Below are 22,063 nucleotides of genomic sequence, written 5' to 3' on the forward strand. Positions count from 1 at the left end.
GGGTATGATTAAGCTTCAAAAATTACCAATTTTTTATAAGAACTTTTTTATAGGAGCGTCCAGCCTGAGATTTCCCCAAATTTAAAGAACATGCCGAGGCTCAAAGCAAGCATTGTTTTGTTAGTGTGATTGTTAGTGTGTGTATGTGTGTTTGATACCAAAATTAGGCGACATGGTTCCTGATCTCATATAAATCCTGTGTTCCCGTACATTCCTTTACAAATTATTCCAAGAAAATATCGACTTCAACATTTTAAAAATGGATCTCGATCCCACAAAATTTTGATCCCTGGTCGCAAAAATGCAGGTCATCCCTGATTCCAAGTGTGTCTATAGTACCCTGACATGAAAAATGATCACCTAAAATTTACATAAAGACCAAAATCGTGAATGTAAAACCATTTCTTTACAAAAGTAATGTGGAGCTAAAAAAAAGCCATCTCTTTGCGCGCGCATATGTATTCTCACTCGAGAATTTCTTTTGAATTTTCGAATGGAAGTTGCGAGAAGAATTTCCACTCAACACAACTTTTGATAATTTTGTTAACAAGAAGAACAGGTTTTCGATGTTTTATTTTTACCATATTTAGGATAAAAGAGGAAACCAAATAAGGAAACCTGTCAATCATCGTTTATGACGTCATCGTTAATCGGTAGATCGAACGCCCCGCTAGTTTTCTTCTTCTTTCCAACTCTCCCTTTCTTGGGAATAGTTTGGTATTTCTCCCTTTCAAAAAAAGGGACTTGAAAATCATCATCTGGAATATTTGCAAAGATGGGAAGCTGTCCGTCTAATTTAACCAAAGGTGAGAAACAAGGATTTCAAGGAAAAAGATACTTTATAAACAAAATATAAGACAATTTTTTAAATAACCAAACACTTCACAACGCAAATCACTTTGCCCGGGAAAAGTTCTTCTTAGTTAAGGGGCCGAAACAAATAAACTCCAATGAAAGATAAATTTCAGAAAATCTATTTGACAAAGTAAGCATCAAGTAATTATCTTAATTTTAAAAAAAAGTTTGAGCCATTTTTTAATTCGTTTCTTTAAAACAAAAAACATTGAATAGCCGAAAGTGCGTTTGTGTGTGGGGTGGGAGGGGCTGGTAGGCGACTAAATCAAAGTCCTTAGGGAGGGTGTGTGATTAAAAAAATTAACCTCAGGAAGGGTGGGTAAAGAACCTAAGTTCTAAAGGGGTGGTATGTTAAGGTTTCTGGCATGTCTGGTGATAAAAAAATTTACTAGGTTTACAAGCATAGGTTAGTTTAAGTACTAGTATAACTGGGATGCAGTACTAGTATAGGTAGGGTGCAGTACTAGTGTAGGTGGGGTGCAGTACTAGTATAGGTAGGGTGCAGTACTAGTATAGATATGGTGCAGTACTAGTATAGGTAGGGTGCAGTACTAGTATAGGTGGGGTGCAGTACTAGTATAGGTGGGGTGCAGTACTAGTATAGGTGGGGTGCAGTACTAGTATAGGTGGGGTGCAGTACTAGTATAGGTGGGGTGCAGTACTAGTATAGGTGGGGTGCAGTACTAGTATAGGTGGGGTGCAGTACTAGTATAGGTGGGGTGCAGTACTAGTATAGGTGGGGTGCAGTACTAGTATAGGTAGGGTACAGTACTAGTATAGGTAGGGTGCAGTACTAGTATAGGTAGGGTGCAGTACTAGTATAGGTAGGGTGCAGTACTAGTATAGGTGGGGTGCAGTACTAGTATAGGTAGGGTGCAGTACTAGTATAGGTAGGGGTGCAGTACTAATATAGGTAGGGGTGCAGTACTAGTATAGGTGGGGTGCAGTACTAGTATAGGTGGGGTGCAGTACTAGTATAGGTGGGGTGCAGTACTAGTATAGGTAGGGTGCAGTACTAGTATAGGTAGGGTGCAGTACTAGTATAGGTAGAGGTGAAGTACTAGTATAGGTTGGGTGCAGTACTAGTATAGGTGGGGTGCAGTACTAGTATAGGTGGGGTGCAGTACTAGTATAGGTGGGGTGCAGTACTAGTATAGGTAGGGTACAGTACTAGTATAGGTAGGGTGCAGTACTAGTATAGGTGGGGTGCAGTACTAGTATAGGTGGGGTGCATTACTAGTATAGGTAGGGGTGCAGTACTAGTATAGGTGGGGTGCAGTACTAGAATAGGTGGGGGTACAGTACTAGTATAGGTAGGGTGCAGTACTAGTATAGGTGGGGTGCAGTACTAGTATAGGTGGGGTGCAGTACTAGTATAGGTGGGGTGCAGTACTAGTATAGGTGGGGTGCAGTACTAGTATAGGTGGGGTGCAGTACTAGTATAGGTAGGGTGCAGTACTAGTATAGGTGGGGTGCAGTACTAGTATAGGTAGGGTGCAGTACTAGTATAGGTGGGGTGCAGTACTAGTATAGGTGGGGTGCAGTACTAGTATAGGTAGGGTGCAGTACTAGTATAGATAGGGTGCAGTACTAGTATAGGTAGGGTGCAGTACTAGTATAGGTGGGGTGCAGTATTAGTATAGGTGAGGTACAGTACTAGTATAGGTAGGGTGTGGTACTAGTATAGGTAGGGGTGCAGTACTAGTATAGGTGGGGTGCAGTACTAGTATAGGTGGGGTACAGTACTAGTATAGGTAGGGGTGCAGTACAAGTATAGGTGGGGTACAGTACTAGTATAGGTAGGGTGTGGTACTAGTATAGGTGGGGTGCAGAACTAGTATAGGTGGGGTGCAGTACTAGTATAGGTGGGGTACAGTACTAGTATAGGTAGGGGTGCAGTACTAGTATAGGTGGGGTGCAGTACTAGTATAGGTAGGGTGTGGTACTAGTATAGGTGGGGTGCAGAACTAGTATAGGTGGGGTGCAGTACTAGTATAGGTGGGGTGCAGTACTAGTATAGGTGGGGTACAGTACTAGTATAGGTAGGGGTGCAGTACTAGTATAGGTGGGGTGCAGTACTAGTATAGGTAGGGTGCAGTACTAGTATAGGTGGGGTGCAGTACTAGTATAGGTAGGGTGCAGTACTAGTATAGATAGGGTGCAGTACTAGTATAGGTGGGGTGCAGTACTAGTATAGGTGGGGTGCAGTACTAGTATAGGTGGGGTGCAGTACTAGTATAGGTGGGGTGCAGTACTGGTATAGGTGGGGTGCAGTACTAGAATAGGTGGGGTGCAGTACTAGTATAGGTGGGATGCAGTACTAGTATAGGTGGGGTGCAGTACTAGTATATGTGGGGTGCAGTACTAGTATAGGTGGGGTGCAGTACTAGTATAGGTAGGGTGTGGTACTAGTATAGGTAGGGGTGCAGTACTAGTATAGGTGGGGTGCAGTACTAGTATAGGTGGGGTGCAGTACTAGTATAGGTAAGGTGCAGTACTAGTATAGGTAGGGTGCAGTACTAGTATAGGTGGGGTGCAGTACTAGTATAGGTGGGATGCAGTACTAGTATAGGTGGGGTGCAGTACTAGTATAGGTGGGGTACAGTACTAGTAAAGGTAGGGTGCAGTACTAGTATAGGTAGGGGTGCAGTACTAGTATAGGTAGGGGTGCAGTACTAGTATAGGTGGGGTGCAGTACTAGTATAGGTGGGGTGCAGTACTAGTATAGGTGGGGTGCAGTACTAGTATAGGTAGGGTGCAGTACTAGTATAGGTAGGGTGCAGTACTAGTATAGGTAGAGGTGAAGTACTAGTATAGGTTGGGTGCAGTACTAGTATAGGTGGGGTGCAGTACTAGTATAGGTGGGGTGCAGTACTAGTATAGGTAGGGTACAGTACTAGTATAGGTAGGGTGCAGTACTAGTATAGGTGGGGTGCAGTACTAGTATAGGTGGGGTGCATTACTAGTATAGGTAGGGGTGCAGTACTAGTATAGGTGGGGTGCAGTACTAGAATAGGTGGGGGTGCAGTACTAGTATAGGTAGGGTGCAGTACTAGTATAGGTGGGGTGCAGTACTAGTAAAGGTAGAGGTAAAGTACTAGTATAGGTGGGGTGCAGTACTAGTATAGGTGGGGTACAGTACTAGTATAGGTAGGGTGCAGTACTAGTATAGGTGGGGTGCAGTACTAGTATAGGTAGGGTGCAGTACTAGTATAGGTGGGGTGCAGTACTAGTATAGGTGGGGTGCAGTACTAGTATAGGTAGGGTGCAGTACTAGTATAGATAGGGTGCAGTACTAGTATAGGTAGGGTGCAGTACTAGTATAGGTGGGGTGCAGTATTAGTATAGGTGGGGTACAGTACTAGTATAGGTAGGGTGTGGTACTAGTATAGGTAGGGGTGCAGTACTAGTATAGGTGGGGTGCAGTACTAGTATAGGTGGGGTACAGTACTAGTATAGGTAGGGGTGCAGTACAAGTATAGGTGGGGTACAGTACTAGTATAGGTAGGGTGTGGTACTAGTATAGGTGGGGTGCAGAACTAGTATAGGTGGGGTGCAGTACTAGTATAGGTGGGGTACAGTACTAGTATAGGTAGGGGTGCAGTACTAGTATAGGTGGGGTGCAGTACTAGTATAGGTAGGGTGTGGTACTAGTATAGGTGGGGTGCAGTACTAGTATAGGTGGGGTGCAGTACTAGTATAGGTGGGGTGCAGTACTAGTATAGGTAGGGTGCAATACTAGTATAGATAGGGTGCAGTACTAGTATAGGTGGGGTGCAGTACTAGTATAGGTGGGGTGCAGTACTAGTATAGGTGGGGTGCAGTACTAGTATAGGTGGGGTGCAGTACTAGTATAGGTGGGGTGCAGTACTAGAATAGGTGGGGTGCAGTACTAGTATAGGTGGGATGCAGTACTAGTATAGGTGGGGTGCAGTACTAGTATATGTGGGGTGCAGTACTAGTATAGGTGGGGTGCAGTACTAGTATAGGTAGGGTGTGGTACTAGTATAGGTAGGGGTGCAGTACTAGTATAGGTGGGGTGCAGTACTAGTATAGGTGGGGTGCAGTACTAGTATAGGTAAGGTGCAGTACTAGTATAGGTAGGGTGCAGTACTAGTATAGGTGGGGTGCAGTACTAGTATAGGTGGGATGCAGTACTAGTATAGGTGGGGTGCAGTACTAGTATAGGTGGGGTACAGTACTAGTAAAGGTAGGGTGCAGTACTAGTATAGGTAGGGTGCAGTACTAGTATAGGTAGGGTGCGGTACTAGTATAGGTAGGGTGTAGTACTAGTAAAGGTAAGGTGCAGTATTAGTATAGGTAGGGTGTGGTACTAGTATAGGTAGGGGTGCAGTACTAGTACAGGTGGACTTTAGAAGCACACTAGCATACACACATTGGCACCAGTCGGGCCAAGACGGGACGCTAGCACAGTCTATTACCCGTGCAGTTCGGCAACCATGGACAGCTGTTTCGTCCTTATTAGGACTCGTCAGCATGGCATAGCCGGTTTGCTTCAGTTAAACTTCATCGGCAAAAAAAAGTGCAGGGCGACTTCGACTCGAACGAAGTGCTTTAAACCACAGCTCAGATCCATGTGGGATCTAGAGCTGCGACCGGGCTAGCGTGATGCCAATTGTGCGGATCACGCATGCGACCTTTGCTAGTCTAAAACTCCGTCGGATAGCCAAACTATCCTTGCGAGTATGTATACATAAATGTGGACTTTAGAAGCACACTAGCATACACACATTGGCACCAGTCGGGCCAAGACGGGACGCTAGCACAGTCTATTACCCGTGCAGTTCGGCAACCATGGACAGCTGTTTCGTCCTTATTAGGACTCGTCAGCATGGCATAGCCGGTTTGCCTCAGTTAAACTTCATCGGCAAAAAAAACTGCAGGGCGACTTCGACTCGAACGAAGTGCTTTAAACCACAGCTCAGATCCATGTGGGATCTAGAGCTGCGACCGGGCTAGCGTGATGCCAATTGTGCGGATCACGCATGCGACCTTTGCTAGTCTAAAACTCCGTCGGATAGCCAAACTATCCTTGCGAGTATGTATACATAAATGTGGACTTTAGAAGCACACTAGCATACACACATTGGCACCAGTCGGGCCAAGACGGGACGCTAGCACAGTCTATTACCCGTGCAGTTCGGCAACCATGGACAGCTGTTTCGTCCTTATTAGGACTCGTCAGCATGGCATAGCCGGTTTGCCTCAGTTAAACTTCATCGGACGAAACAGCTGTCCATGGTTGCCGAACTGCACGGGTAATAGACTGTGCTAGCGTCCCGTCTTGGCCCGACTGGTGCCAATGTGTGTATGCTAGTGTGCTTCTAAACTACAGGTGGGGTGCAGTACTAGTATAGGTAGGGGTGCAGTACTAGTATAGGTGGGATGCAGTACAAGTATAGGTGGGGTGCAGTACTAGTATATGTGGGGTGCAGTACTAGTATAGGTGGGGTGCAGTACTAGTATAGGTGGGGTGCAGTACTAGTATAGGTAGGGTGCAGTACTAGTATAGGTGGGGTGCAGTACTAGTATAGGTGGGGTGCAGTACTAGTATAGGTTGGGTGCAGTACTAGTATAGGTTGGGTGCAGTACTAGTATAGGTGGGGTGCATTACTAGTATAGGTGGGGTGCAGTATTAGTATAGGTGGGGTGCAGTACTAGTATAGGTGGGGTGCAGTACTAGTATATGTAGGGTGCAGTACTAGTATAGGTGGGGTGCAGTACTAGTATAGGTAGGGTGCAGTACTAGTATAGGTGGGGTGCAGTACTAGTATAGGTGGGGTGCAGTACTAGTATAGGTGGGGTGCAGTACTAGTAAAGGTAAGGTGCAGTATTAGTATAGGTAGGGTGTGGTACTAGTATAGATAGGGGTGCAGTACTAGTATAGGTGGGATGCAGTACTAGTATAGGTGGGGTGCAGTACTTTTATAGGTGGGGTGCAGTACTAGTATAGGTTGGGTGCAGTACTAGTATAGGTGGGGTGCAGTACTAGTATAGGTGGGGTACAGTACTAGTATAGATAGGGTGCAGTACTAGTATAGGTGGGGTGCAGTACTAGTATAGGTGGGGTGCAGTACTAGTATAGGTGGGGTACAGTACTAGTATAGATAGGGTGCAGTACTAGTATAGGTGGGGTGCAGTACTAGTATAGGTGGGGTGCAGTACTAGTATAGGTAGAGTGCAGTACTAGTGTAGGTAGAGTGAAGTACTAGTATAGGTGGGGTGCAGTATTAGTATAGGTAGGGTACAGTAGTAGTATAGGTGGGGTGCAGTATTAGTATATGTAGGGTGCAGTACTAGTATAGGTAGGGGTGCAGTACTAGTATAGGTGGGGTGCAGTACTAGTATAAGTGGGGTGCAGTACTAGTATAGGTGGGGTGCAGTACTAGTATAGGTAGGGTGCAGTAGTAGTATAGGTAGGGTGCAGTACTAGTATAGGTGGGGTGCAGTATTAGTATATGTAGGGTGCAGTACTAGTATAGGTAGGGGTGCAGTACTAGTATAGGTGGGGTGCAGTACTAGTATAAGTGGGGTGCAGTACTAGTATAGGTGGGGTGCAGTACTAGTATAGGTGGGGTGCAGTACTAGTATAAGTGGGGTGCAGTACTAGTATAGGTGGGGTGCAGTACTTGTATAGGTGGGGTGCAGTACTAGTATAGGTGGGGTGCAGTACTAGTATAGGTAGGGTGTGGTACTAGTATAGGTAGGGGTGCAGTACTAGTATAGGTAGGGTGTGGTTCTAGTATAGGTAGGGGTGCAGTACTAGTATAGGTGGGGTGCAGTACTAGTATAGGTGGGGTGCAGTACTAGTATAGGTGGGTTGCAGTACTAGTATAGGTGGGGTGCAGTACTACTATAGGTGGGGTGCAGTACTAGTATAGGTAGGGTGCAGTACTAGTATAGGTAGGGGTTCAGTACTAGTATAGGTGGGGTGTGGTACTAGTATAGGTAGGGGTGCAGTTCTAGTATAGGTAGGGTGCAGTACTAGTATAGGTAGGGAGCAGTACAATTTTTGGTAGGGTGCAGTGCTAGAATAGGTAGGGTGCAGTACTAGTATAGGTGGGGTGCAGTACTAGTATAGGTGGGGTGCAGTACTAGTATAGGTAGGGTGCAGTACTAGTATAGGTAGGGGTTCAGTACTAGTATAGGTGGGGTGTGGTACTAGTATAGGTAGGGGTGCAGTTCTAGTATAGGTAGGGTGCAGTACTAGTATAGGTAGGGAGCAGTACAATTATAGGTAGGGTGCAGTGCTAGAATAGATAGGGTGCAGTACTAGTATAGGTAGGGTGCAGTACTAGTATAGGTAGGGTGCAGTACTAGTATAGGTGGGGTGCAGTACTAGTATAAGCTGGGTGCAGTACCAGAATAGGTGGGGTGCAGTACTAGTATAGGTGGGGTGCAGTACTAGTATAAGCTGGGTGCAGTACCAAATAGGTGGGGTGCAGTACTAGTATAGGTGGGGTGCAGTACTAGTATAGGTGGGGTGCAGTACTTGTATAGGTGGGGTGCAGTACTAGTATAGGTAGGGTGCAGTACTAGTATAGGTAGGGTGTGGTACTAGTATAGGTAGGGGTGCAGTACTAGTATAGGTAGGGTGTGGTACTAGTATAGGTAGGGGTGCAGTACTGGTATAGGTGGGGTGCAGTACTAGTATAGGTGGGGTGCAGTACTAGTATAGGTGGGGTGCAGTACTAGTATAGGTGGGGTACAGTACTAGTATAGGTGGGGTGCAGTACTAGTATAGGTGGGGTGCAGTACTAGTATAGGTGGGGTGCAGTACTAGTATAGGTGGGGTGCAGTACTAGTATAGGTAGGGTGCAGTACTAGTATAGGTAGGGGTTCAGTACTAGTATAGGTGGGGTGTGGTACTAGTATAGGTAGGGGTGCAGTTCTAGTATAGGTAGGGTGCAGTACTAGTATAAGTAGGGAGCAGTACAATTATAGGTAGGGTGCAGTGCTAGAATAGATAGGGTGCAGTACTAGTATAGGTAGGGTGCAGTACTAGTATAGGTAGGGTGCAGTACTAGTATAGGTGGGGTGCAGTACTAGTATAAGCTGGGTGCAGTACCAGAATAGGTGGGGTGCAGTACTAGTATAGGTGGGGTGCAGTACTAGTATAAGCTGGGTGCAGTACCAAATAGGTGGGGTGCAGTACTAGTATAGGTGGGGTGCAGTACTAGTATAGGTGGGGTGCAGTACTTGTATAGGTGGGGTGCAGTACTAGTATAGGTAGGGTGCAGTATTAGTATAGGTAGGGTGTGGTTTTAGTATAGGTAGGGGTGCAGTACTAGTATAGGTAGGGTGTGGTACTAGTATAGGTAGGGGTGCAGTACTAGTATAGGTGGGGTGCAGTACTAGTATAGGTGGAGTGCAGTACTAGTATAGGTGGGGTGCAGTACTAGTATAGGTGGGGTACAGTACTAGTATAGGTGGGGTGCAGTACTAGTATAGGTGGGGTGCAGTACTAGTATAGGTGGGGTGCAGTACTAGTATAGGTGGGGTGCAGTACTAGTATAGGTAGGGTGAAGTACTAGTATAGATAGGGTGTAGTACTAGTATATGAAGGGTGCAGTACTAGTATAGGTGGGGTGCAGTACTAGTATAGGTAGGGTGAAGTACTAGTATAGATAGGGTGTAGTACTAGTATATGAAGGGTGCAGTACTAGTATAGGTGGGGTGCAGTACTAGTATAGGTTGGGTGCAGTATTAGTATAGGTGGGGTACAGTACTAGTATAGGTGGGGTGCAGTACTAGTATAAGCTGGGTGCAGTACCAGAATAGGTGGGGTGCAGTACTAGTATAGGTGGGGTGCAGTACTAGTATAAGCTGGGTGCAGTACCAAATAGGTGGGGTGCAGTACTAGTATAGGTAGGGTGCAGTACTAGTATAGGTGGGGTGCAGTACTTGTATAGGTGGGGTGCAGTACTAGTATAGGTAGGGTGCAGTACTAGTATAGGTAGGGTGTGGTACTAGTATAGGTAGGGGTGCAGTACTAGTATAGGTAGGGTGTGGTACTAGTATAGGTAGGGGTGCAGTACTAGTATAGGTAGGGTGCAGTACTAGTATAGGTGGGGTGCAGTACTAGTATAGGTGGGGTGCAGTACTAGTATAGGTGGGGTACAGTACTAGTATAGGTGGGGTGCAGTACTAGTATAGGTAGGGTGCAATACTAGTATAGATAGGGTGCAGTACTAGTATAGGTGGGGTGCAGTACTAGTATAGGTAGGGTGCAGTACTAGTATAGGTAGGGGTGCAGTACTAGTATAGGTGGGGGTGCAGTACTAGTATAGGTGGGGTGTAGTACTAGTATAGATGGGGTGCAGTACCAGTATATGTAGTGTGCAGTACTAGTTTGGAAGGGTTTGCAGTACTAGTATAGGCTGGGTGCAGTTCTAGTATAGGTAGGGTACAGTACTGATATAGATAGGGTGCAGTACTAGTATAGGTGGGATGTAGTACTGGTATGGGTAGGGTGCAGTACTAGTATAGGTGGGGTGCAGTACTATTATAAGTAGGGTGCAGTACTAGTATAGGTGGGGTGCAGTACTATTATAAGTAGGGTGCAGTACTAGTATAGGTGGGGTACAGTACTAGTATAGGTGGGGTGCAGTACTAGTATAGATAGGGTGCAGTACTAGTATATGTAGGGTGCAGTGCAAAATATTGTGGGGTGCAGTACTAGTATAGGTGGGGTGCAGTACTAGTATAGGTGGGGTGCAGTACTAGTATAGATATGGTGCAGTACTAGTATAGGTAGGGTGCAGTACTAGTATAGGTGGGGGTGCAGTACCTATATAGGTAGGGTGTAGTGCTAGTAAAGGTGGGGGTGCAGTGCCGATATAGGTAGGGTGCAGTGCTAGTATAGGTGAGGTGCAGTACTTATATGGGGTGGGGTGCAGTACTAGTATAGGGAGGGTGCAGCATTAGTATAGGTGGGGTCTAAGAATATTTAGTAGTATATATAAGTAGTATATGTAAGGTGCAGTACTAGTATAGGTAGGGTGGGTGCAGAACTATTAAAGGTGGGGTGAAGTACTAGTATAGGTGGGGTGCATTAGTAGTATATGTGGGTGCAATACTTTCCATCACATATTTTCTTTTTGTTTCTTTGCAGGGTGTGTTTGTGTTTCACCTAGTCCTGTCATGTCTAGTAATACCCTGGTATGTATATCATTATAACATCTATATATCACTATAACTCAGGGGCGGTGGAAGGGGAGGGGCAGGGGGGTGCCAGCGGATGTTTCTTTAGATATATATGAACGTTTCTTTAAACCAACCGGTTTCAAGCGGTATATATGCAACCAGCAACAAATTTGTTGAACAGTTTAAAATCCCCGTGTTCTTATAAATAGGATTTGGAACCACCACCCACTCCTCCCCCCCTAAAACCACCAACCACCCCTCCCCCACTTATGGGACCACTCCGCCACCCTGTAACTGTTTTGTTTTCATCATTTAAACCTTGTTCATTTGAAGCCAAAACTAAATTAGGGCACCTTTAAGTATTAAGGGAGGCCAAACTGGGTCCACTTTGATAAAATCTAGCCGCTCCTTTTTTAAATATTTTTCGATCAAACTTCCTGTGTTACGAAATGCATGCACAATTATCGTTATAACTGTATCTATCAGAAAGGTCTGTTTATCAGAAAGGTCTTTCGAAAACATGGTCAAATTCCTTTCAGAAAGTTTGAAGTAGATGTGTATAATTGATTGATTTTAAGTGTAGAAGTATGGCTTTCCCCTCGATGAAAAGCAAAATAAAAAGATGAAATTGAAATATGAAATTTTAAATTAAAAATTTATAAATGAATGGCAAACCTTTGAGTTAATTACTTTTGAGTTAAAAACTCAAAAATTGGATGAATGGGGGAAAATGTTTTTTTTGGAAATCTCTAACCGTCCCTATTTATAACAGGGTAGTTTGAGGAGAAACCATTTTTGACCCCTGATTCTCCTGGAATAGCTTATGGGCCAGGGCAGTTTACGGGTACCAATGGTTTTGCTCGTAATGAAAAAAGAAAATGAAATAGCGTGCACACAAAAAATACCAACATACAACAGGCAAAACATTGTCAAAAAATGGAGTAGATAAAATAGATGAAAGACCGGCTAGTAACAATTAACTGAAGGTTGGACCAAGGACCAAGAATTCGAAATAAAATTTGTACAATGCTTGTTTTTGCAGAATCAACGCGCCCCTTGTCCCTCACCAGCATCATCGAGTCCACTCTCTGTTCTACCCGAGTTGAGTGAGGAAACGAGCAGCAAGTAAGTTGCCTACTTGATGCCTTTAAAAGCATTAAAATGTGATAGATGTCATTATATGTCACGCTATACTTATGTCACGCGATTCACATCCGGGTTCTGTGTGTGTAATTAATTCAACATGGCGGCGTTCACCATGCGGTCGTTTGTCTGACTCGTAAATAACTAAACATTACAATAGACAAAGCAAGCAAAAACTAAGCTACTGTGATGCCAATTAGATATTGTAGCTTTCGGTGTTTGGACGCCATAGAGATTAATTTCATGCTGAAAATGAAGCATTATGATAGGCTGAAGCAATCTAATAAAAGTTGGACAAAATAATTAGCAACTGTACGCCAATTACCCTTGGCGGTAACCCTACCTTGTGACGAAGTTAATAAAACAAAATAAATAAGTTAAACGATGCTTTTATTAGTTCGTAGTTCGGCCTTTGTCGTTCTTAATGGGTCATCCTGGTAACGTCTAGGGCAGACCTTTAACATAAACACGTTTGGCTAGGGCTTGCGTCGCAACGTCTGAGTATCGTTAGCTTATTGTCGGAGTATCGTTAGCTTATTGTCTGAGTATCCTAAGCTTATTGTCTGAGTATCCTTAGCTTATTTTCTGAGAATCGTTAGCTTATTCCAAAATTACCGTCACCACTAGGGACGGTAATTTCAGTTAATGGAGCCGGAGCCAGGCTCAAAGGTCACTCGTAAATTATATCGTACGAGTACACGTATCATGCTACGATAGCACAGGTATTACTTAATATGTTTCACGTGAGATACCTTACTATACACGTTCTTAATTCTTATTGGTCGCTATCTACCTATATAAAGCGCCACACCTAAAGTAAAGTCATTCGCTCTTTCGCTTCATAAGCTACGGGTACTGTAAAGAAACATTTGCCCACCCTCCCTCCCTTTTACTGACAGATTTCTTTGTGTGTACAGGCAGTGTTAGCTTGGCGATCAACTGTAAACAAGTATTAACTTAATCATTGCTTTATTATTGAAATAAACCGGGGAGTATCTCCGAGAGTCTGCGGTTAGTTCTGTCTGACGACTTCCCCAAGCGGGGTTTGTTTGCTATAAGGTGTGCTTGTGCGTTTGTGGACCAGCCAATACTCTCGTCCGATCCTTCACGCGGAGTGTAGGGGAGATGAGTGAGGCCTAAAGGTCATATGCTTACACTACAGTTGCTACGTCACGCGCTAGTCGTCACGTCACGCTAACTCGCTTTCGATCGGTCTGTCTCCCCCCATATTCTGCCATAGTCGTGCCTAGTGTATTCATTGCGTTGCAAAGCGGGCATTTCCTTTTCACGCGTAAAGCGACATTAATGTCTGAGTATCGTTAGCTTATTGTCCGAGTATCGTTAGCTTATTGTCTGAGTATCCTAAGCTTATTGTCTGAGTATCCTTAGCTTATTGTCTGAGTATCGTTAGCTTATTGTCTGAGTATCGTTAGCTTATTGTCCGAGTATCGTTAGCTTATTGTCTGAGTAGCTTATTGTCTGAGTATCGTTAGCTTATTGTCTGAGTATCGTTAGCTTATTGTCTGAGTATCGTTAGCTTATTGTCTGAGTATCGTTAGCTTATTGTCTGAGTATCCTAAGCTTATTGTCTGAGTATCCTTAGCTTATTGTCTGAGTATCCTAAGCTTATTGTCTGAGTATCCTTAGCTTATTTTCTGAGTATCGTTAGCTTATTGTCTGAGTATCGTTAGCTTATTGTCTGAGTATCCTAAGCTTATTGTCTGAGTATACTTAGCTTATTTTCTAAGTATCGTTAGCTTATTGTCTGAGTATCCTTAGCTTATTGTCTGAGTATCCTTAGCTTATTGTCTGAGTATCCTTAGTTCAGTGTGCTTATTTTGCTTTTACAAATGTTTTGGCTAGTGGGTACTTTCTTGGCCGTTTTTAACCGGTATAGGAGCCAACAGGTTAAACATTGTACCACGATCAATGACTATTGCTTTAATAGGTCACTTACACAGTCAAGCCCTGTCGTGCCCAGCATCAAGGGTAGCGATGACCAGCTTTCCGAGAGCCGCAACTCATCTGTAGAGCTTTCTCATCACAAGCCATTTTCCACCGAGCTTAAGCATGATCAAGGCTATGAGGGTGACAGTGAAACATGTCATACCCCTGGAGTAGGATCACCGGCCGTTGTGGCTGAAGCTCACGAATCTGTTACCAGCATTGTTAAGACTCCTGGCAATAAGATCGCTGTCAGCGGCGATGAGGCTCCTGCCAATCAAGGAAATGACATCAGGGAGGGCTCTGCAATGTCTGTAACAGAGAGAGATACCCCAGAGCCTTCACCACTGCGTGATGCTTCCTTGCTTCCTCGTGCAGAAAGTGTTTTGTCCAAGCAAGTCCACCCTTCCTCTGCTGATGGCAACAACAAGGGGGCAAACGATTCTTCCTCTGATAAGGTCTCCTCTGAGGTCACCGTCCCAGTTGATGAAGACATCAGACCTTCGACTGCTGGAGACACCGACAAGACAACCACGGACTCTTCCGCTGATAACGTTACCTCTGAGGTTACCGTTCAAGTGGATGAGGACAACAAGCAAGCAACTGCACCCTCTACTTCTAGCAATGACAGCCTACTTGGTTCCACTGAACCTACAAGTGCTGTCAATTACGTTTGTGATGCTGAAGCCTCAGTTGACTCGGCCGCTGATGTGCGAAATGTGGCTGGACAGGATTCTGATACTTCAGGTGACAGCACTGGGAGCGTCGGTCCTGTTAAAAGTATTGGCATCGATCTTGCAGGTAACAATCAGTAAACCACCGAGCTTTTCTTAGTACTTTTGTATTCGGGCGTAGACAAGGGTGCATATGATACTCATCGAGTGCAAGAAAACGTCCTTTTTTCATAGGCTGATTTGGGGAAGTTATTACTTATTTTATTATCGATTGGGTAAATGATATACAAACCTTTGTTTTGACATCACAAGAATTCTTCACATTATTTCATTTATTATAACAAAAAATTAAGACAATGATAAAGGCATCAGTCTTTGCCACCCTGGAAGGCAGATGTCCGAATCGAAATTGTCTTATCTAACCCTAACAGTATATGTTCGATAATACAGCTCCATACACATTTTGACTTTGAAGGAAAAACAAGCTCCACAATGGCAACACAAACTGAGGTTACAGCTGAGGAAGAGGAGGTGCTTCTCCCACCGATCACGATTAAAGTTGGAAATGAAAGCATAACACCTGTAGGACCCAGAAAGTTAAGCCTCACCAACAGCAAGTCATCTGTCGGCTCCCGCAGGACCAGCTTCACAAGCAGCGAAACATCCAGTGTCAGCAAGGTCGGGTCTGTGGGTAATATCAGTCGCCTGAGCACACAAGAGGTATATGTTAACACCACTCAGGGTAGCTCCTTATCGGATTTCAACGTCGAGGTTAGGATTAAGCTCAAGTTGACCGTACCCTCTGCATCTAAGTCCATTACTTCTTCCTCAAGCAACGAACCGTGCAAGCCAAAGAAGGGACCTAAACCCAGTACCAGTTCCACCAAGACTTCACCTAAAACCAGCGTAACTAAGACAAACAAGACTGCTATAAGTGATACACTTACATCCAAGAATGTCAAGCCGGCTGAAGTCATGGAAAAGGCGGCTAGCCTTACTGGGGTTGCAAAGAAGCCAGTGAAAGCTAATAATGCCACCAAACCGGTTGAAGTCTTAAAAAAGGCAAATAGCTTTCCCGGAGCTGTAAAGAAGTCAGTAAAGAACTTTCCTGCTAAGGAAGTTGGCAAACCAACGGAACCCCTAAAAAAAACGGAAAAACCTCCCGTGGCTGCAAAGAAGCCAGTGAAAGCTAATAATGTCACCAAACCGGTTGAAGTCTTAAAAAAGGCCGATAGTTTTCCCGGAGATGTAAAGAAGACAGTAAAGAGCATTCCTGCTAAGGAAGTTGGCAAACCAATGAAAGATCTGAAAAAGGCGGAAAGCTTTCCCGGGGCTGCAAAGAAGTCAACAGAAGCCACTACTAAGAAAACAATTGTGAAGTCAAAAGTCGAAAGCAAGATCAGCAAGGTAAAGATAAAAGCAGTCCAATTTATATAGCAGTGACTACGCCCACAGCCCACATTATCACCCATATCTTCAATCTATGAATCTATGTATTATAGGGCACAAAGAAGCTTCCAAAGAAGACCCTGGACAAGACAAATACTAAAGGTAATGAAGCTCTCTGTGGTGACGTCGTGGTCTTTTGTTCCTTAAACAATAGGGCCTTTGTTCTGGGCAGATAATGAAGGAAGTTAAAACCAGTTTTATTTGATCCCTCTTATATTACTCTCCTACTACCCTGGATTCTTTGAGTACATTTCCACCTATTTTTGTTACATCCTCTACATTACTAAACTCGAATCTTGAAATTTTAAACTTGATCTCCCGTAGAAAGCAGGTGTTAGAATACTTTTCCTTTTTAAAGGTTCTATCAAACCAACAGGCTCCACCATCGCTTTGGCTACTGGCTCCACGCCTAGTGTAGTTACTGTTGCCGAACAGCCAAGCAAGGTTGATGTAACAGCTGAAAGGCTCGCGGAAGACCATCAGAATCAGGTAAGGCAGCTGAAATCGCTTTTTATACAAGCATAGCGACATAGAGATTTCATAACTTGTTTCGAACATCTTCCCCTCCAGAGAAAAGATCGCGCATATTATACCCAAATATATCTAGCACTCTGGTATTGTGTTATTGTAGGAAGACGGCGTTGGAGTCGCCTGCTTTGTGCAAGGGATCATAAATAGGCCCAAAAAGCTCCTGTGTACGACCACACCCCTTTACTCGTGATCTCCAAGCAAAGCCCAAAACTTCTTTAACCATTGAAATGCTAAAATGTTTCTTACAAATTGGTATGGATTCCTTGTAGGATGACGCCGACATTGCATCATATGTGGGTAACATCATTAATGCCCAGGCCAGTGCATTGGCAGCAGAGAAGGCTTCTGTGTACGGCCACGCCTCTTCATCCGTGACCTCCAAGCAAAGTCCAACCAGCAACCAGGTAAATTGCGACATAGAGATATCATATTTTTTTAAAAACTTCGACCATTCTAAAGCAGATATCGGGTATATAATACTAAAATGTTTCTTGCACTTTGATATTGATTTCTTCTAGAAATTAAAACCAAAGTGTAAGAAACATTTTAGCATATTCTCATTGACCCTGCTTTACACAAAAAGAGGGGCGATCATTCGAAATTGCCTCCTTTGTAGAAAGGGTCATTATACCCAGATGGGCATTGATGACGCTATCTACAAAGGAGACAATCTCGTAAGGCCAGTTGGCACAACATTACTGCTAATGTTACAGCTACCAGTGTAGTTCGAAAATCAAGGGCTAGCAACCATACAGGAAGGCTCACATATAGATTCTCCTATATGTGAGCTTTAATTTGACATAAAGATCGTGGCAATCGGGAAAGCACTGGGATAATTATAGCCGTACGCACGCCGAAGGAGCGAGTTAGTTATTGTTGTTCTAGTGTCTTTGTAGAACAACGACATGCTTATATGTCGGCAGCTACTGAAATATGCGGGTTTACGCTCGCTCATAAACAAGCGCATCAAACAAATCCCCCGAATAAGATTCCCCTATATGTGAGCTTTAATTTAACATAAAGATCGTGGCAATCGAGGGAGCACTGGAATAGTTATAGCTGGACGCACGCCGAAGGAGCGAGCTCATTATTGTTGTTCTAGTGTCTTGGGTAAAACAATGACATGTTTATATGTCGGCGGCGACTGAAATATGCGGGTTTACGCTCGCTCATAAACAAGCGCATCAAATTGTCGCTCATGTTACCGCTAACCACAGACCAAATCATCAAAAGCACATATCGTGTATCACTCATACACTAATATTATCAAGTAAAAATATCTTTTAGCTACCACTAACTCAATGTCGCGTCGCGGAAAAAGAGTTTAAATTATATTCATAGGCTAAAATATGACATAAGATCGATCTGCCTTCACAAATACGCTGAGTCACATGATATATTTGAGTTTGAAGTGGCAAACAAGGGACATGAGGCCATAGTCCTATCCTCACTGGCTTCTTTTTCAGCCACGAAGTCATACTATTCAAATATGTGACGATATTTCGATATTGTATCATTAGCGTAGCAGCCATAGACTTCAAAATCAGCCACCCTTTCCCATATGTAGGGTAAGTAAGTATAGACACAGATATTCCTATATTTTCCTACGGGCAGACCTCGTCATCGACATTTTCTTCAGGCCCGTACCCAGGATTTTAATTGGGGGGGTGCGAAATCCGAAAAAAATAACTCTCGAAAAAAACACCACCGAAAAAACAAAAGGATTTTTATGCCCTTGGCAGTATCTCCAAGGGACGTTTATTGTCGGATCTGGCTACAAAAATTCTGTCTTATGGATTGATGACATGCCAGAGTGATGTAGCTTATGTTTTATTGTTTCGTCTACGAATAGCATGTCATTGAGAACCAAAATTGGACTTCTGGCCGTTGTGGGGGGGTGCGTTCGCACCCCCTGCATCCCCCCCCCCCTGGGTACGGGCCTTCCGACGTCCCACCCCCAAGCTAGCTACAGTCTACAGGATGATTACGTATGTCCAATCTTCTTTTGAAGGATTCAGACTCCGAGGCGCTTGATGATATGATCATGGGAATCCTCAACTCTGAAGTTGAGCTGCTAAAAGCAGAGAAGGCTGCATCATCCAAAAGCCTAATCCCGAAGCCACCAAACAGCCCTAAGCCGCTCAGCCGACGGTCATCAAGCCATGCAAGCCACATTGCGGGAAGCCACGAGCAGCTTAGCGGTCAAACATCTAGCGGTAGTGTGGGAAGCCCGAAGTCACTCAGCCAACGATCTAGGGGCAGGGAAGGGAGTTCGGCATCGAAATCGAATTCGAAATCCTCTCTTAGTTCCATTCCAATCCGGGTCCCAAGACCGCCTTCTTCCCAGAAAACACAAGCCAACACGGCATCACAGGCTTCTGTCGACACAGCTTCTCCTCTTCCAAGGAGCCCGAAGCGCTCATCGCCTATTCTGCCACCCATCAACAGGCCAGCTAGTGGCAGGAAATCCACCACTTCAGCGTCAAGCGCAAGACCAGTCTCAAGGTGCTCCCTTCCTGGGGTCTCTTCCATCCCAGTACTGCCACCAGTCCAGCGACAGGGCAACAGCAGCGTCCACAAGGTGTCAGTCTCCCCCTCAGAGTCCAATCCAGCTTCCGCCAGGTCTTCAGTCCATGCCGGATCACCGCTCAGTCCTAGGCCTCCTACGAGCCCCAAACCATCACAGTGTACATTAAACCGGGCTTTGTCTGCGTCAAGAGTGAGGACAGCATCTGAGGGATCCCTCCTCCCTGGAAGTCCAATGGGATCGTTGTCCTGCAAGGCAAGCAACTCTTCGCCAAACAGCCGACCAGGCAGCAGGCCATGCTCTAGCCGCAAGACTGGCTGAGCCAGGAAATGGAAGCAAGCGGCCCAATAAGGTACATAAAGACATGGGGTACATAATAAGGTACATAAAAACATGGGATACATAATAAGGTACATAAAGACATGGGGTACATAATAAGGTACTTGAAGACATGGGTACACAATAAGGTACACAAAGACATGGGGTACATAATAAGGTACATAAAGACATGGGGTACATAATAAGGTACATAAAGACATGGGGTACATAATAAGGTACTTAAAGACATGGGGTACATAATAAGGTACATGAAGACATGGGGTACATAATAAGGTACATAAAGACATGGGGTACATAATAAGGTACATAAAGACATGGGATACATAATAAGGTACATAAAGACATGGGATACATAATAAGGTACATAAAGACATGGGGTATATAAGGGACCAAATCAAACTCCCCGAAATACATTGTATTGCTCATGCTTGCATCAACGTTCGTTTCACTGGAAGCAAATCAGGTTTAATTCCAATCCGAAATTTTACTTTTTGTGTCTCGAAGATCTCAGCACTCTCCTTTCTTCTATACATTTTACCAAATTAGAAATTTTGGGTGATATTTTTTCGTTGAGAAATTATTACCGACATAGCGATAGCGTGAAGTGAAGTTATGATTTGAAAACCCTTTAGCCAACCAGAGCGCAGAAATCGCTTCAATGATATACAGTCGCATCTTTTTTTTTCTCAACTCGCTCTGTTTCTTGATATCCCTATTGTAAGGATACATTCTACTACTGAGTATACAGGACTTGTCTCCTGCCTTATGCCTAGCTTAGCTACGCGGCATACGTATATTAAATCATAAATAATCAAGAAAATTTACCAAAAATTGGCTCTGTTGTATTGAATGTCTATCTCTGGTTTTGTTGCAGGTGGCATCTGGAAAGGAATAATTTCATAATCATTTTAAATAGTAGACTATATGAACAAGCTCTGCACTCTTTGAAAATATTTCAAGAGCTTGTACAAAGTTATTTACCTATACTGATTTTCGACTAAGCAGGTCTCATCTTCGCAGATTTTTTTGTATTCAATGTTCCGATAGCTTTCTTTTTTTATATATGTAAAGAGCCACTTTCTAGTCAATGCACCACTGATAGACAAGAAGTTCTACGGAACTGAGCCACATCTCCAGCCACGACTGGCATTTACCCCTGGTTTGTGAAACAGAGCTTTTAGATGTTGCCTTTTACAGGACGCATTTGCACATAGTTTTTTCGGCGTTTGCCGCATTTTGTGCAAGGCTATGATAGATATTCTTCTTTGGTGTTTGAGGCATTTTAACTTGGTAGATTCAGGTTTCGGATTCTTTAGTATTCCTGTGGCTCACCAAGGACAGGGTCAATGGAACAGGGGGCGGCCGGGATCAGTCTCCTATCACAAGGGGCTGGTTTCACCATTGATCTCTATGGGACGTCAATGAGGCCTTTTAATGTGAAAAAACATTTTCCATCATACAGTTTTTGTTTGCAGAAAAAGGCTAAAAATACGGGGCTAAGGTCTAGATGGCCTCAAGCTCTACCACTGGACTCAGGATGAGGTGTCAGTGAGATTTATGCTCTTGTACAGCTAAATTTAAACAGCATTGTTAGTATCAATGCGCATAATTTATTTTTGTTACATTTATTTTTTATCTTAAGACAAGATCAGCTGCTGAAACCATATCACTTATCACTTAATGGGTTATCCTAAAAGTGATCAGTGGTAAGGTTTCAGTAGCTGGTTACGCAGGTATCAGTGAGATCACACACCACAATCAAGGATGTCTTACTTTCTGTTGTTTTATTACCCACCCTCTCAACCTTTTGCCTTTGTCTTTCTTGACTCATGTGGGGTACCACTGAGCTCTAGACCTGGGTCTGTCAAGCAGGGAATGCCTCATGCACCTTTGCGAGTCTATTCATTGTAGCACTGTTCCGGATGGGGTGTACATCTAAAACTCTATGGGTAAATAAATTCTGTAACTGGCATCATCGAGAAGTAAAGTGACACTTTCCTGGGGTGTTTGACGACTGTAGCTTAGGAGGTCGTGAAATGAAGTAGAGTTCAGGTCTGTTTTGGTGTTAGATTTATGGCATTAGTCATAAAGAAAGAATAAGATCCTCTTGCATTTATTGAATTTTGAATGAATAGAGTGTGAACAAATAAAAAGGAAAAACCCTGGAATGGACATTTAGTCTTTGTGTTCGCAGTAGTGTAATATGGGCTATGCAGTCCGCTTATGTATTCATTCTCAACAGGGATATTTTCGAATATTTGTGAAATCCAGGTTTCACTGTACTTTCAATCAAATATTGTTAATCGCAATTCAAACGTTAAACAAAAAATTCAGTTGTATGAAAAAAATCAGTCATATTTGTGTATGAAAAAAGGGAAAACGTTTTGTAATAGAAGGCTGAAGCATCTCTATGACTACGGCAAAGCTGTCAACT

General features: G+C 43.9%; 1 protein-coding gene across 2 annotated transcripts; it reads left to right on the forward strand.

Annotated features, from left to right (window-relative positions):
• The first annotated feature begins 604 nt into the window (after positions 1-604).
• Positions 605-21,797, forward strand: LOC116613483 (cell wall protein DAN4). Of its 2 annotated transcripts, none has more exons than XM_032373967.2 (10): positions 605-806; positions 10,991-11,037; positions 12,065-12,147; positions 14,114-14,910; positions 15,259-16,190; positions 16,286-16,334; positions 16,591-16,721; positions 17,033-17,167; positions 18,775-19,642; positions 20,504-21,797. In XM_032373967.2, exons 1-9 carry the CDS (start codon positions 776-778, stop codon positions 19,609-19,611), a joined length of 3,042 nt encoding a protein of 1,013 aa, XP_032229858.1. In that variant the 5' UTR covers positions 605-775; the 3' UTR covers positions 19,612-19,642; positions 20,504-21,797. The 2 variants fall into 2 exon arrangements, with proteins under 2 accessions (XP_032229858.1, XP_032229859.1); XM_032373968.2 differs by having other exon boundaries at positions 16,609-16,721.
• The last annotated feature ends 266 nt before the right edge of the window (positions 21,798-22,063 follow it).

This window comes from Nematostella vectensis, chromosome 5 (genome assembly GCF_932526225.1).
Source record: "Nematostella vectensis chromosome 5, jaNemVect1.1, whole genome shotgun sequence".
Taxonomy (NCBI): Eukaryota; Metazoa; Cnidaria; class Anthozoa; order Actiniaria; family Edwardsiidae; genus Nematostella; species Nematostella vectensis.